The following is a 16736-nucleotide window of genomic DNA, read 5'->3' on the forward strand; positions in this document are numbered from 1 at the left end:
TGATAATAATAATTTTATTTATTTATACTGATTACTATACTGATTAGAGCACTCAAAAATTCTAATAAAGCCTGAAATATTGATAGATTTTAGAATTAGTGCTTTTAATTGCTCGGCCAACTATAACTGAGATGATATTAAGATATTATACATTTTAAAAGGTAAAATAGAAGAAGTCACGGGTAAATTAAAAATACCTAAAGAATTGTTCATAGGCAGAGCCTAGTCTAAGACGGAGCTAATGAGGGTTTGAGTGCGAACCTTTAAAAAATTCGTAAACTTCATTCAAGCCCGTAACTACGTGTGTGTGGGGGGGGGGGGCTCTACATAATTTTTCAGCCAAACTTACTTTTAATGGTTTATAATAAAATATCGAGTTAAAATTATGCCCCTAGTAAACTTTGCCCCCATCGCACCAGCTGAAGTTTTGTGGCTATTGGCCTGCACCTTGGATAAATCATGCATTGCTAAATTTTAATGTTTTATGTACATTTTAGTAGTGCATAAATATTTTCTTTATTTAGTTCAATAAACTGTGTAAAAATGATTGAATAAATTCTATTATACAAATACGTTTAATTTAAAATATAGCATATCTTGATTTTATCAATTAAAACACCATTTTTATTAATTTAGAAATAGCAAATGAAAAAAAAACAATAGCAAAACAATTATATACATACCATTTATTAAATCATACATTTAGTAAACTAACTAAGTTTGTACATTAGCTGTTGTAACATAATATTATGTATTAGTTCAAACAGGTTACCCAATTAATAGCACAATATTAATTTATTAAAATTTAATTATTTATTAACTAAAAATATTAATTTTTAAAAGAGAAAAAAAAATGGTAATATAATATTTTTCTGGTCTTTTATGTAACTCATTTAATTTACATAATATACATTATTGAATATTCAAATAAATTAGTCATAATCGCGTATTCAAAAAAATTAATTAAAATCGCGTAAATAACTTTATAATAATCGCGTAATTAACTTTATAATAATTGAGTAAATAAATTTATAATAACCGCATATTCAAATAAATTCATCATAATTACATATTCAATTTTTTTTCGCTTTTTTAAAAAATAAAAACATATTATTTACTTTCAACTTAATATTTCAAATAAGAATAATTGATTAGCCCAAAATTATTTATAGAAAATCATAATAACTAATCTGCCTTTAATAAACTTAAATAAATAGGGAAAAAACAAATTCGTTTGAACCTTCACCTCCAAAATATTATTTGGATCTTTCTATATAATTAATAATATGGTATATTTTTTATTTTTGAGGTATTTCTAACTTAAACTTTTGTCAATCAATTTCATTTCTAACAAAATAAAAAGTGTTATATTTTTTAAAAAGTTTATAATAGTAAGTCTAAGTATGTAAGTTTATATTCTCAATTTTATTAGAATTGATTGACATCGAAATATCAAAAATAGGAAAAATATACCAAATTGATGAATTTCCATTTTATTATATAGAAATAATTAATAATTATCGTCAAAACAATTTTAATGCTTTAAATATATTTTAAATTTAATTTAATTATCTTCGTATGATTGTTGTATAATGCGTAAAGCAATATATTTGAAATAACCATTAATGAGTGAAAATAATATTTTCCAGGAAGTGATAAAAAAAATTTTGATCAATCGATATTCTGCCCCCAGAATTAGTAGCAATAGAACAAATTTAATAACGACTTATAATTATTTTCCAAGCTTTTTTTTATGAAAAAAAAAATACTGTTCTATTCATAATAATATTTTCATATATTTTTTAATTAATAAAAAGAATATATTATTTATATACCATAAATTTTCGAAAATTTTTTTTTAAAAAAATAAGTAATTTCTTTTTTAGTTTTAGTAGGTATAAATATAATCATTTTATATTGATTTTTATTTAAAAAAAAATATAATATAGAATGAATCAAAATATTAAACACCTTCCTTATTATAACACTATATATAATTTAGAAATAAACACTTATTATCATGTTTTGGTAAACATTATAAAACAATTAATAAAATAGATAAATATATAATTTTTGATTAGGATTTATACTTATATTTAGTTAGTATCAGTCATAATCGATAAATGGAGGGTCGGGTGGGGGGGGGGGGTAAGAAACTACTTGAATGATCAAGAAAGGTTATAAAACATCAGAAATTAACCTAATCTCATTTTACACATAATTTGATCAAATATTTTATAAATAATATAGACCAAAAAAAAATATAACATTATTTTTTAAAATTTTATTTTTAACATTAAACTATTTCTATTTAGTATTTTGTTATAATTTTGATTATTCCTCATTTTTTTTAAAAAATTTTTTTAAAAAAAGAAAAAGAGAAGAGATTTTGCATGAAAATTAATTTAAAAATAAAATTTTTTATTTTTCAAAAAAAACATAAAAATATGTTCCATGAATAACAAAATATACTATCTTTATTTGCAATTTAAAAAAAAATTTTTTTTTTACACTTTATGATTCACACTTACACATTTATATTTGTAATTGTAATTAAAATATAAAAAAAAATATCAATGAAATTGAATTAAGAAAGAATAATCCAATTTAAGAAATTTTATTTTTCAAATTTGAAAAAAAATTCAAAAAAACATACCATATCTATTACATATGGATATGGAATAAATTTTCTTATTTTTTCGTGAATAAATTCTTAATTCGAAATTTTAATGAAAAAAATTCAATTCGAATTATCACCATGGGGAACTCTAATAGCAATTTTACGAATATTCCCGATTCTCGGATGAAATTTTCAGAAACATCTTCAAATATTCAATCTGATTTATCTCCTTCTAGAGCTCATCATTCGTTCGGTAATAATGCGAATTTTTGTAAAAATGTAACAGGCGGATTTGTCTTAGGAAGCATTGGACAACGCAAGCGAATAACACAACAAAGCGAGAATAGTATAAATTATAATTGCTTTATTTATAAGTAAAAAAAGAACAACTTAATCTTCTTCTATATTGTAATAAAATTCCTGAAAGTTACAAAATATATTTTAGTTATCGAAATGGGTATTCATTACTCGTCCAAAATATTATCATATCGGCGCAAAGCTCTTTTAAGATCGAAATTATGATTGAATAATTTTGAAAAAATGTTCTAATTTTTACCCCTTTATGATATATATGAGTTATTTTATGAATTATAGTGATATTTCGAAATATATAATAGTGGATTGGAATCTCTAAATTCATAATTCACATCATCCTAATTATTTCATTTGTCATTAAACTATTTATAGCAAGCCTATTTTGATGGGTTATATTTATTCCACCTCCATGTTTAAATCCTATTTATCACAAATTACAATAAACAATATTTTATTTAATCGATAAATTGACAACACATTTGGTAATAATACATGTATTTATATTTTAATTCGTGTTTTTTAATCTAATATCTAAAAAATATCTAAATTTTATATATAATTAATTATAAACCGGCATTATAGATTTAACAAACTTACTATGCTATTTACTAAATATGATACAAGTGACGTTATTAAGGTATTTTTGTATAATGGCTAGATTCTTACTTCTTAGACCTCATTTTTTTAGTACGCGCGATAAATAGAACGCCATCGTTCTCCACTGTTATGTGACACATTCAAAATCAAGTAATTTAACTATGATATCCCTTGGCAATTCTCATCACTTCACTTATTATCATGCGTACTGGAAATAAGGTCTTAAGGGAAGCGGAAAATTCTGCCTTCTAAAATTTTTCAGTTTTGGCAAAAAAAATTTTTCCCCTCCAAACACTCTCCCATCTTTTGTCATTATAACTACATTATTTTGAAAAGAATTTTTCAAGATAATGACTATAATCAAAATTTTTGAGAAAAAAAAATAGTAAACTAAAATTATATCTTTAAAAATGTAATCAGGTCAAAGTTATTTTAAGAGGGGATATCCTATATAAATTATAGTGAAAAAAACTACTCAAAAGTCCTCCTCTCTTAAAATCTTGGATTAGCCAGTGGTTAGTATCCTTTTTATAATTGAATTTGTTTATATTTTAGTTAACAAGGGGACCTACATTGGTTTAGGAGGCTTGCAGGGGAGCCTTGGTCCCTGCAATTCACTCATTCTAAATTACCCATTTTCTATATTTCGGCTTTATTACCCCCCTCCCTCCGTGTTTAATCTTCTTTCACCATCAAAATTTGAAACAAAAACAAGTTAGCATGCTGTGTTTAACACTGTTATATCTGAAATAGGCAGAACACTGTGATTTTAACAAATCAAAATGATTTAAATCACCAATAGATTATCGAATTCGCTAATCATGATTGTAAAATCAATTATGATAATTGATTAAATTAAATTTTTTATTTTCTATAAATAAATCCCTTTCAAGATTTTGCATTCATTCTTATTCTTATATCGAGCACTTAATTTAATGCATCTTATAATTATAATGAAAAGATTAAATAAAAATAGAATATTAATATATGCCTTTTGTTTTTTTATTACATAGTTATAATAAACAGGTAAATTTGTATGGAATGAAATACCAGTTATATCTCTATCTGTAAAATATTAAATTTTATCAGAAACCTGCAGAGGTACCATTTGAACAGCCCGGCCTGGATTTTTTAAAAATATATTACATATATGTTTAATTTACATATTAATTAATGGATTAAAATATTCGGTTTTAAAATATACGGCCCGGACCGGGTATATTGAAAAAAATTAGTTTAGGTTCGGTAGGGTTCATTTTAAAAAGCCCGGCCCGCATAGGCTGAGTCTGCAGGTCTCTGAATTTTATATTACAATATATGAATTTATATTTAAATTAAGTCCATGCTCAAATTTTAGGTGGCCTCATAAAGCTCAATTTTGATTTAATTATGATAGTGATTTTTATTTTACAAAATATGAGATTACAGAATGAAAACAATACAGAATAAATTTAAATAGCATGAGATGAGGTGTATAATATATATATTCTAAAATCATTGCTTTTTTTATTTGCAATCAAGATATAATATCTTTAAAAAGATACAATGATTCTCAATAAAGTTATATATATTGATTATCAATAAAATTATAGGGTAGTCGGACTATTTGGTTCTGTGACATGCAGGATCTCAGATAAATCTTGATTAATTTAATTTCCAAAAGCCATAGAAGTCAGGGTAATCAGAGTTGTTAGACAATTATTAAAACAACTGAGATATTGTGAAAGACTCTATTTAGCCTTTTAGCATGAATAGCGCAAAATAAGTATAGAGGGTATTTATGGCGTGTGTGGTCTATATGTTAATTAAGACTTTTAGTTTGGTCAATAGATTTAAACCATTGATGTTTAATTTCTGGATAATTTTTTTAAGCAAAACATACAGTTTAGTGTAATAAATCAGTAAATATTTCAGATGTTGCTTACATGTTTTGGCTTTAGTTTACAAAAGTTTTAACAGCCCTCAAATTGACAGTACACAGGGGCAAGACCGTCCTCTCCCCCTCCCTCGATATGATCCTTATAAAATTTAATACTAATTAGAAAGAAAATGAGGTTAGAAAAAATTATTTTAAGATGTATTAACGATTCTGAATTAATAATACTGAGGGAAACATTATATGACTTTATTTTAGGTATTTAAATGGCGAATATTAAAAGATTTCGTTCTTATTCTTTATTTTTATAAGTTGGATTTTTTTGACCTTGCATATTTGCATTGTGCAATATACACGACACATTACCGTAACAATGTATGTTGTAATATATTTTACATAATATATTAAGACAATAATATTATTAATGATTGATTATATATGCTATAAAAATAATAATAATATAACCATTATTAACATAAATTAATAATTAATTACTTTATATAAAATAATTTTGAAATTAAACATGAATGTCATTATTTGATAATTAGGGGATCCTTCTATATTTATAATTATTAAAATATAAATAACATTATTATAAAAATTAGGAATATCCAGCTAAAAATTAAAAGATTTATAAATTTACCATTTTATATATATTTTTTTTAAACTTACTAATGTCATTTATTTTTAAATTAAAAATATATATAGAAATAAAATTAATATTAAAATTAACATATCAAAAATAAAATAAAACAATATTATATAAAAACGGAGGTGGGACTACAAGTTCCCAAAAAACATGAGTAATTATATTTTAAAATAGTGATTTGAAGGTTTTGTTTTAAAAAATAGAATTCTTTTGGTTCAGATGTAAGGGCTCTTGTCTTATCCCCTATATTTTTTAAGAACTTTAAAGTTCCGCTTGGCATATGTCCAAGGGAAGAGATAACGATCGGTGTAAAAATATAATTTGTGAATTTGGAATATTTCATTATTTATTTTTTCTCGGCTATATCAACCGGATTAGAATTTAAATTTTTTGGGAAAGAAGATAAGCATGTGAAGTCACAAATTAAGGATTTCCCTAAAGACCAAGGCACGAAAGTTAAGCCATCTGGTCTTAAGCCATCATCTAATGATAAATTTGTAGGCTCCAGGATGTTTGGTATTCGGGCCCTGGTAAGAGAACGGCTAATAGCTAAATTAATTGCTGCATGCCTTGCATGCCTGCCTTGACTATATATACAATTTAGATCATGTCTCCCTTTGGAATCAACTAATATTTTACATTTGATGCATGTTACATCCAAGTCGACGGCCTATGGCAACTCTTAATTGTTCATCTGATAAGAGGTTACCTAGGTTACGACTTGGTAATGCTTCCAACCATTCATAACCACTAGTACAGTCAGCATTCTGTAATAGTTGGATATACTCCAAAGAGGGGTTTGATGAGATTATTAAAAAATTTTTTTTAATTAAAGGTTCGAAAATAGATTGGTGTGTTAAGATTGTGGGTAAGACAGCTTCAGGTGGAGCTAAAGATACCCAACCTGTCAAGGCTGAGTTTAAAAGGTAGTGATGAGTCAAGCCAGGTCGAACCTAATCAAATTTTACAAATGCAAATTTAAGAAACCCGGCAGGCCTGGAAATGTATGATGTATATATATGGGTAGCTCATAATGTCGATGTATAACCCTAAAACGCTTACTTGTTTTTTTAATGAAATTTTGTACTTTATTAATGAATATATAAACTTAATACCCTCAAAACTTAGAATTTGATGTCATTTTTTTAGAAATATTAAAAAAATAACTCAAGATCATCAATATTTTTTTTCAAAACGGGCTGGATGGATTTCATATTTAAATATAACTTTTTAAAATTTTCCACTATCATAAATTCGAATGCAAAACACAGGCATACCTTGAGATCTTTTTTTTAAAAATAATTTTAAATTATCAAAATGCAGAAATATAATTAATGAAATATATTATGAATCGATCTTCCTTTCTCTAGTACAACAGCTAAAAATCATCACCTCGTTTACTTACCCTAAGTTTATGTGAAATTAAGGGTTATATTACACGAAATTTCTTATTTTATCTATAGATGCAAAAAGTTGTGGCCTATTTTTTAAACTAAAGTCAAGTCTTTTATTCGTGTCTGATAATATACCGGATTTAGAATATGGGCTGTATTTGGAATATAAATTCAGTATTTCTAAGTCATTTTAAAATCATTGACTTCATTAATATTTTATTTTCCCAGGGAATTCTAGTTTTTGGAATATAAATCTAGTATTTCTAAGTCACTTTAAAATCATTGAACTCATAAATCTTTTAATTTCCCAGAGAATTCAGAAATTCTAATTTTTCTCCTCATGGTATAATTTGATCAGTATAAAATCTTATAGGTGGGGGGAGTTTATCAAATGATGATTTGTTTGAAAACCTAAATAATTAGTGTTATAATTTAAGATTATAGGAAAAATTTGAAAAAAGCCAGCGCTATAGTTTAACCTAAGGAAAACCCATCTATTAGTTCAATTCTGAAAAATAAATAATTGAGGGGCAAAGAGTTATTTTTGTCAAATTTAAAATTTTTTTTTATTTCATAATCAAATTCCAAAAATATTAAAGGATTATAAGCTTCACATAGTATTTAATAAAATATGAAATATCATTAAAAAAAACAACTAAATTACGTGTTTTAGAATAAATAAGATTTCAAAACGCTACGTTTTTTTGAGCCACTCGGATATATATTTTTTTCAAGATTAAGTTTCCATTTTTACATAGAATTATAATAATTTCTTATTATCTCTCGTCTAGACATTCATGAAGAAAAACTTGACAAAAAAATATATGTTTTTTTTGTCACATAACGTCCATCAAACGCATAATGGCCTTGCAATTTTATAGTATCATTTTACAATGTTAATTAGATCCGGATGGAACACTATGTTTATGAAAAAAATGTTACTATGTGTTTGAAAAAGAATACCATTCCCCTTTCCTTTTGACCAAACTATATATCATTATTTGTTTTATTTAAATGATATTTAAAGCAAAAGATCCCATGATTTAAACAATCAATATTGGGCAGTAATTATTTATATATGTATTTAATTTTATAATTACAATTCCATTCTTATAATTAGTAACTGTAATTAATTTCACTTTAAAATAAAAAAGGAATGTAATCATAATTAACCCTTTAAAGCTCGACTTTTTAAAATAAAACTAAAAAATTTTTTTTATAAAAAATCATTTATATACACCAAGGATATAAAATTTTTATCTCGATTTTATTTCATAGTATACAGGTAAAAAAAAATCATGATACAATTTGACATCATTGAGCTCAATGCATGTATAAAAAAATATTCATTTATTATGAAATGTTTTAAAACAATTTCTATCCTGGTTAAAGCATAAATAAATTTCACATTTTTCACACTTTTCCTTGAATATGTGATAACACTTAGTTTACATTTTTCTAGTGTTGGAAGCTTCTGGCCAGTGCTCTATATTATCGTATCTAACGTCTGATATTATCTGAGGTAACTTAGATCCTTTTTGTATTTTTCTTTTACTAATTTTACCTGCCATTAATAAAGCAGTATCTATTTGAGAATTAAAAGTAATAAGTTTTATAAAAGATTTTTCATTTTTTTTGAAGTTAATGTCTTCGATATAATAACCATACATTAACAATGCAGGTAGTGTTGTTAAACGGCTCGTTTTGAGCCGATTTTTAAAAAAGGCTAACTCAATATTTTAGCCAGAAAAATATTGCCTACACCTCGAGATTTAGCTAATAGGTGTACAAACCTTTGTTACTTCTACAAAGAAAATCTTCAGGCTTGCGTAATATTATTCTGGATGATATATTGAGTTAGCCGTTTTTAAAAATCGGCTCAAAACGAGCCGTTTAACAACACTAAATGCAGGTATCAAATACGCTGTAGCATTCCACCTCTCCCATTCCTTCATTATATTTTTTAAAAATACAAGGCCTAGGGATCTGAATAAAATTTTTTCCCGTCAAGAACCATCGCCTCACATCTTTTATGGGGTCGATACTATTGGAGGATGATATAACATGAACAAATTTGGTGTCAAACCATTTGACAATTATATTATTACGAATGTCAGTTTTGTAGTCGAAACTACCTCTCCCATTTTTCTTGAGATCGCGATCGCTTTTCAAATTGCAACCTTTAGGCAATTGGTGTGAAGTGCATTTGTGGGCGAATCTATATCCATATTGACAATAGGATGATTAAAATTATCCTCACTATCATCAATATCTGTTTCAGAAATATCACCTTCAATCAGTGGCGTATCCAGGATTTTCCTATAGGGGGGGGGAAATTTTTTGGGGGGCTTTGCCTCCAAACCCCCTTTGGCCAGCTTTTTCCTCACCTTCGGCCGGGTCATATCTTTGATCTATTCTTTTAAATTATTCATAATTCAATAATAATTATATTAATATTTTTAACTTTTATTTGAATTTTGGTTCCTTTTATAAATTAATTATTTAAGAAATTTTTTTTTTAATTTTTAAATTTAACATTGATAGTATAAAAATAAAATCATATCCAAAACATAATTCTAGAAAATTAAAGAAATTTAACAAACAAGGATTTCATAATACAAAGTATAATAATAGATATAATAGAAATATAATAAATGCAAATGATTATATGAAGAAGAAGGGGGGGGGGTTTAAATAATTTAGGGAAGAAGAAGAAAATCTAGATTAATCAGCTTCGGGGAATGAACCTATGGCGTGTAAAATTAGATTTTATAATCTGAATTCCTATGCGTTGACGTAAGTAGTCGCTTTCTTTTGGGTCTCCTGATTACTAATTCGCGCTTATGAATATAAGAAGAAATAAAAGTTATAACCCAATTTTTATTTTAAGTTAGGTATATTATAGATAAATTTTTTTTAAAAAATATAAAATTGAAATAAAGTTTAGTGTCAATTTTTTTTTTATAAATTTGCTTTAAAAACTAGCCTCAGCTTAAATTCTCATATAATATAAATATAAAATTTTTTTGATTGAAAATTCTAATTGTAGTGTGTATAAAATATTGACTAGAAAATTTTTTAAGGAACAAGTTTTTATATCTTATTAAATACAATATTATATAAAAAATTTATTAAATACTAGAATTATAATGCGATTTTTAATTTTCGTGGGAATTTTTCCAATTCATCAAGAATTTTCTTTGTCGTTAGAAATAAATCTCTGTGGATATTTAACATAGCTAACCCATTTAGCCGAGAAGTAGTATTTTGTGAATAAGTTTTCAACCTTCTCAATTTGAAAAAGGTCCTTTCATTCGTATATGTTGTAATAGGCAAACATGCAAGAATACCTTCAAAATAAATTAAGCCTCCTTATACCGATTGAGCGCATCAATAGCATGCTCAGGTAAAATAATAAACGTAGTAAATATTTATACCACAATTCGAATTCACTGATTAAATTGATTTCAGTATCAACATCATAGGAATAAAATTTTGCTAAATATTTAATTATACCAATAATGGCATCAGAAAACGAAGAAGGGTCTTTAGGTAATAAAATTTGAAGATTACCAAAGGACTTGTTTTTTATCTAAAAACCGTACTTTAATTTGCGATAAAAAAGTATCTAAGAATGGAATGAAATTGGATATTTTATAAGATTTAGTTTGATTCAGCGTCTATGAAATATTCAACTACATTCATTCTTCCTGTCCACATTTTCCTCCAAATCAATAACTTGAACCAAATCGAAATTTGGTTTTTGTAAATTTCTACATAGTAGTGAGCTATAGGAAAATCAATGCAACTAGCAGTAAGGATAAACTCTGCTTGATATTGAAAAATTTTGATGGAGCAGGAGAGAGGGGGTCCGGGGGTCGGGGTAAAATTTTTTATTATCTTAAAATAATATTTAGAAAAACAGTCAAATTTGCTATGGGGGGTGAAATTTCCCCCTTTCCCCCCCATTGGTTACGCGCCTGCCTTCAATTATAAATATTTTATTTGACATCTATAAAAATAAAATATATAAATTCAATGTTAATAAAATAGCTTATTAAATTCCCAATGAATTAATTTGGGATCATAATTTTAAAATTATATTTACAAAAATTATTAAAATTTAAAAAATATATAAATTCTTGATGACATACTTGAATATTTTGTCTTCTTTATAAAATTAACAGTTTACAGAATTTTTCAATTAAAATATATTTAAATAATATGTAAAATCAAGTAATTTAGAAAAAATCGAAACGGAAATATAGTCAAAAGTTATGTGATCATAAAATAAAAACAAAAGCATATTTTTTTTTGATTATTGAAAAAATTGATTGGATACATTCTATATTTATTTTAAAATGTTAAATTAAATCATTGAGTGGTTTTTAACGTTAAAAAATAACATACAATATGATGATATCAAATTAGCTCACAGGACTTTAAAGGGTTAATTACATTTTTTAAGCCTCTAATTAGGAATTATAAGTACAAGTACATTTATAATTAATTTTCTTAAATTTAATAAATTCTTTATGAAAAACCCTTGAAAATTGCAATTTTTCAGTCATATTTTTTTAAAATTAACTATTAATAATTTCAATCATTCATTCTTATTTTATTTAACTATCTTCAACTCTGACGATAACTCCGATAATTGCTCTAGCGAATAATCAACAATTACCACATTCTATGGTGTTCTTATAACATAATGAGTTTAATCGTGACAAATGATGTAATAAGTAATTAAATGATGAAATTGCAAGTTTATCAAGAATTTATGAATCAACAATATTTATGTGAGAAACTATGGGAAATGGCATAGACCCAAAGCTAAATGAATGAATGATATTTTAGAATCTATGTTATTTGTATTGTACCTTGTATTATAAGGTGGAATTGTGATGCCTTATAAGCTATGTCTAAATTAAGTCAATTGTTTGAAAAAGTATACCTAAAATAGAATTTTTACAATACTATAAAATTTTATTCCCTATAGCAACCAACTGCCTTAAATAAATCGCAAAGTTTGTTATTATAAAATCAATATTATTATGCATAATGAAATTTTATTAGAACTTCAAAACTCTTCCCTACATTTTTTGCACTTAGAGTTCAAATACATAGCAATATCTGTATAAAATTATTTAAAATCATTCGTAGTATCTGAAGCTGTTTCAATAAACATTTCTAAAGATAGAGGACCTGAGATTATCAAAAATAATCATGAAAATCTCAAATTTGTAAGTTTTACTTCTGTTCCAGTTCCAATCAATGATATTGAATTTACATGCATTAGCTAAATATAATAGAGATCAAATCAACATGCTAGAAAGTTTTCCAACTTTTAAACAGGTGTTTTTAATGTGTAACATATTGCTGTCTTCATCAATAAAACAACTTTTATACTTTATTAAAAATCATTTTCTTAATCTGAGGATTTCACCAAAGCAATTAGTATTTTTTCTGGATAATTACGTTTTTTATCTGAGCATTAAGAAATAATTGTTAGCATTATGTATTTATTCTGAGCGTTTAAGGACATTTTTTTCTGAGCGATCAAATAGGAGCCTTATAAATTTACCCCGATAAGTGCTCGTTATTACATATATAACATTTAAATTTGGGAGTTATAATTCATAAATTTTATCATATAATAAGAAATGTAAGTTAAAGAACGATAATATTTATATAACAGCATCGTAAGCATTCAAAGTAAATAATAAAGATAGGGGAGACTAGGGCTAGTCTGCACAAATCTTGTCAAAATCATCATAGTTCCAAAAATATTGTTCGGAAAGATCTTGCAAAATACCAATCGACACCTACTTATAAATCACACTTTATTTAATAATTCTAAGTGATTGTTTAAACCTAGTAGCCCCAAACCCATGATTAGTCGGATTATCGATGGGGCTAGACGAATCAAGTGGTTTATTAGACTTCCTATGAGACACAATCTAAGTGATTGTTTAAACCTAGTAGCCCCAAACCCATGATTAGTCGGATTATCGATGGGGCTAGACGAATCAAGTGGTTTATTAGACTTCCTATGAGACACAAAATTTTTTTTTTTAGATTTTTATATATGCTTTATTTATATATTATTTACAATTATAACAAATAAAATAGCTTTCGCAGAACCCATGAGTCCAACCTTTACACACTCTACATTGAAACCAATCTTCAAAATTATGAAAATTTTATAGTCTTATTTATATATAATACAAATATCTTTTATGAATATTTTAACAATGTGTTTTTTTGATTTTTTATTCTGCTGTTTTAATAGAAGCTGCTTCTTGAATGGGGATGAGGTAAAAATCTCAATAATTTTTTAATACCTTTTTAACAGATAAACCATAAAAAGTTTTGCCTCATAAAATTAGATATTCAACAATTTTATTTTCCTCTTTATCATCAAATATTTTTTGTTTATTATCTTGACCTATCTTGGGCATCAGTTAATTTATATTTTTTATAATTTTTTAAAAAATTTGTAGTAGATAAATAATAAATTCACTCAAAATTTATCTAATTCTATATTTAAATATATAATAATATTTAGATCTTATTATCAGGTCAAAATAAATATCCTGATAACCAAAATTTTCATTTCTATTTAAATGTAATATTTAAATCATATTATATTTTCATATATATATAAATCTTTATTATATATTTATATATATAACAATATATATATATGAAGATTTTAGTTTGCAAGATATTTATTTGGGCCTGATATTATATTAAAACTAAAATGTATTATGAAAAATTACATTGATAAATTTATAAAATATAATAACTATCATTTTATATTAAATATAAAATATTATATTTTAGGTGATTTTCTTGATAGCATCTCATTTTCATATATTTTTATTGCTTTTTCATTATGGTTAAAATTTTCCTATTGAAATTTTTATATATTTGAGTACCATAATAATAATATAAAAATTAATTGATTCCGCCTACAAACCAAGATTCTACTAACCCCAATGATGGTAATATTATTACTATGGTCTTAACATAAATTTAAGCCTTACATATCGATCTGAAACTTTATTAAATATTAAAATAAAGTTTATCTTACATATGTGTATATTGTCCATTTTATCATGTTTAAACTTTTAATTTTTTAATACAACCTAATAATGTAAATTGAAAATATTGTTATTTCTTCGTTAAACATAACAAATAAAAATTTAAATAGCAATAATAGAAATTATTTTATTCATCATAAAATTCTATTTTAGAACAAAATTTAATTTATAATCGTTACTGGTTTTAAAATAGAATCCGCTGAACTGACAAAACTCTTGCGTCGGCTAGCCCTGGTCTTCCCTTCAATTTCATATAATATTTTCAGATAGCTGTTGTATTAGTTTTTGAATCCCAAGATACCAGGACTAGTCACCGCAACTTCTCAGTACAGCATATTTTATTTTAACAAACAACCAGTAATGTTTAGTAGGTTAAATTTAATTATGTAAAATAACCTTCTATAATTATATATATATGGGGCAGAAAATATTTTACATCCCTCAGTTTTTAATATTTTTTTTATATTTATGATGAAATTATTTTTGAAAACAGCATGAAATTATTTTTATGTCACGTTCCTCTTAAAGTAGGGGAGACCAGGGCTAGTCGGCGCAATTTTTGTCAAAATTATCATAGCTCCAAAAATAATGATCGTATAATATCTTACAAAATGTCAATCCAAGCCTTAAACATATACCTATAAATATATACGGTTATTTTAAATATTTGATATTTTTTCTCTAAAAAAGATTTAGTAAAAGTCATTTTTGAAACTTAGTAGCCCCGAACCCGTGTTTAGTCGGATCATCGATGGGGCTAGTCGAATCAAACAGTTTATCAGGTTTCTTATGAGAAAATTTTTTTTTGCCAGATTTTAATATATAACTATGGTGTTTTATTTAATATTCTATTTACAATATAACAAATAAAATAACAATCTTTTTCGGCACAGGACCCATGAGCCCAATCCTTACATACTCTAATTAAGACAAACCAATTTTCAATTATGAAAATTTTTATCATTTTTTAACAATATTTTTTTTTTGATTTTTTATTCTTCTCTTTTAATAGAAGTTCCTTCTTGAATAGGGATGAAGAGGTAATGATCTCAACCTTTTTTTTCCTTGATCCTTTAATTTGCGAATTACGAGATGAGATTGGGATCGGGATAAATGATGGACCTGGGAGATTGACATTGAAGGGGTAGGAATATCATTAATCGAGGTTAGTAATAAAACTAAGTGAGGGACCCACACGATTCAAATCCTCTTTGAATATTTTTTGAGGAGGCTTCCAGAGGTAAAATATCCTTTTTTAATAGAGGGAATATCATAAAGGGAAAAAGAGATCCCACGGTGATTTCGCATCCACGAATCTACCCATTATTATAAAAAAATTTTAAAGGCCATATACTGTCTTATCTAAGGTTTGCAATTTATGAGTTCAGTGTGGAGGAAGAGATAAAAATATTATACCATTATCTATACAATATTTAATAGCATGATAAGATTGATTATTATTTAGGTCTGATATTATATTAAAATTGAAATGTATTATGAAAAATTACATTAATAAATTTATAGAATAATTATTATTTTATTTACATTTATAAAATATTATATTTTAACCTGTAATAGATGATATTTTCTTAATGAGATACCATTTTCATACAGTTTTGTAGCTTCTTCATAATCCTTTTTTAGTAAAAATTTTCCTATTTTGATTTTGCTTTTATATTTATGTACCGTAATAATATTATAAAATTAATAGATTGATAGCGCTGACAATCCCGAATCAACTAACCTCAATGGTGGTGATCTTAGCATATATTTAAGCATTATATATCAATCTAAAACTTTCTCAGATATTAAAATAGATATTTAACTTTCATATATTGTTCATTTTGTCATGTTTAAACGTTTAACTTTTTAATACAACCTAAATATTAAGTGAAAATATTGTAATTTTCACGTCAAAAACATGTCATAATTTAAATAAATATTGTAAATTATTTTCATCCCCAAATAATTATAGAATTCTATTTAGAACAAAATTTCAATTTTTAAATGCCACTGGTTTTAAAATAAAATTATTTGAAACGACCAGTCCCTTGCACCGTCTAGCCCTGGACTCCCCTATATGAAAAATTTCATTAGTTCGGATCCTAAGAAATTTTATATATTATATTATATTATTTATAAATATAAAATAAACATTCATAAGCTAATGTCAGAGATT

At 25.4% G+C, this 16736-nt stretch overlaps 1 protein-coding gene and 1 long non-coding RNA gene across 3 annotated transcripts in view; one reads left to right on the forward strand and one right to left on the reverse strand.

The window, feature by feature from the left end:
- The window catches only part of LOC135931545 (uncharacterized), a 30478-nt gene that overhangs the window by 9369 nt on the left and 4373 nt on the right, over positions 1–16736 (reverse strand). The gene's annotated exons all lie outside the window — the stretch shown is intronic.
- Positions 2744–16736, forward strand: part of LOC135931542 (cAMP-dependent protein kinase catalytic subunit alpha-like) — a 51757-nt gene continuing 37764 nt past the window's right edge. Inside the window, exons 1-2 of one of the 2 annotated variants that reach the window (XM_065468738.1) lie at positions 2744–2873; positions 2922–2966. In XM_065468738.1, the coding sequence (XP_065324810.1) occupies positions 2759–2873; positions 2922–2966 (160 nt within the window). In that variant the 5' untranslated portion in view covers positions 2744–2758. Of the gene's footprint in view, positions 2967–16736 lie in introns of both variants that reach the window. The other variant, XM_065468737.1, reaches the window with a different exon arrangement.

Source organism: Gordionus sp. m RMFG-2023, chromosome 1 (assembly GCF_954871325.1).
Source record: "Gordionus sp. m RMFG-2023 chromosome 1, tfGorSpeb1-WG-v2, whole genome shotgun sequence".
Lineage (NCBI taxonomy): Eukaryota > Metazoa > Nematomorpha > Gordioida > Chordodea > Parachordodidae > Gordionus > Gordionus sp. m RMFG-2023.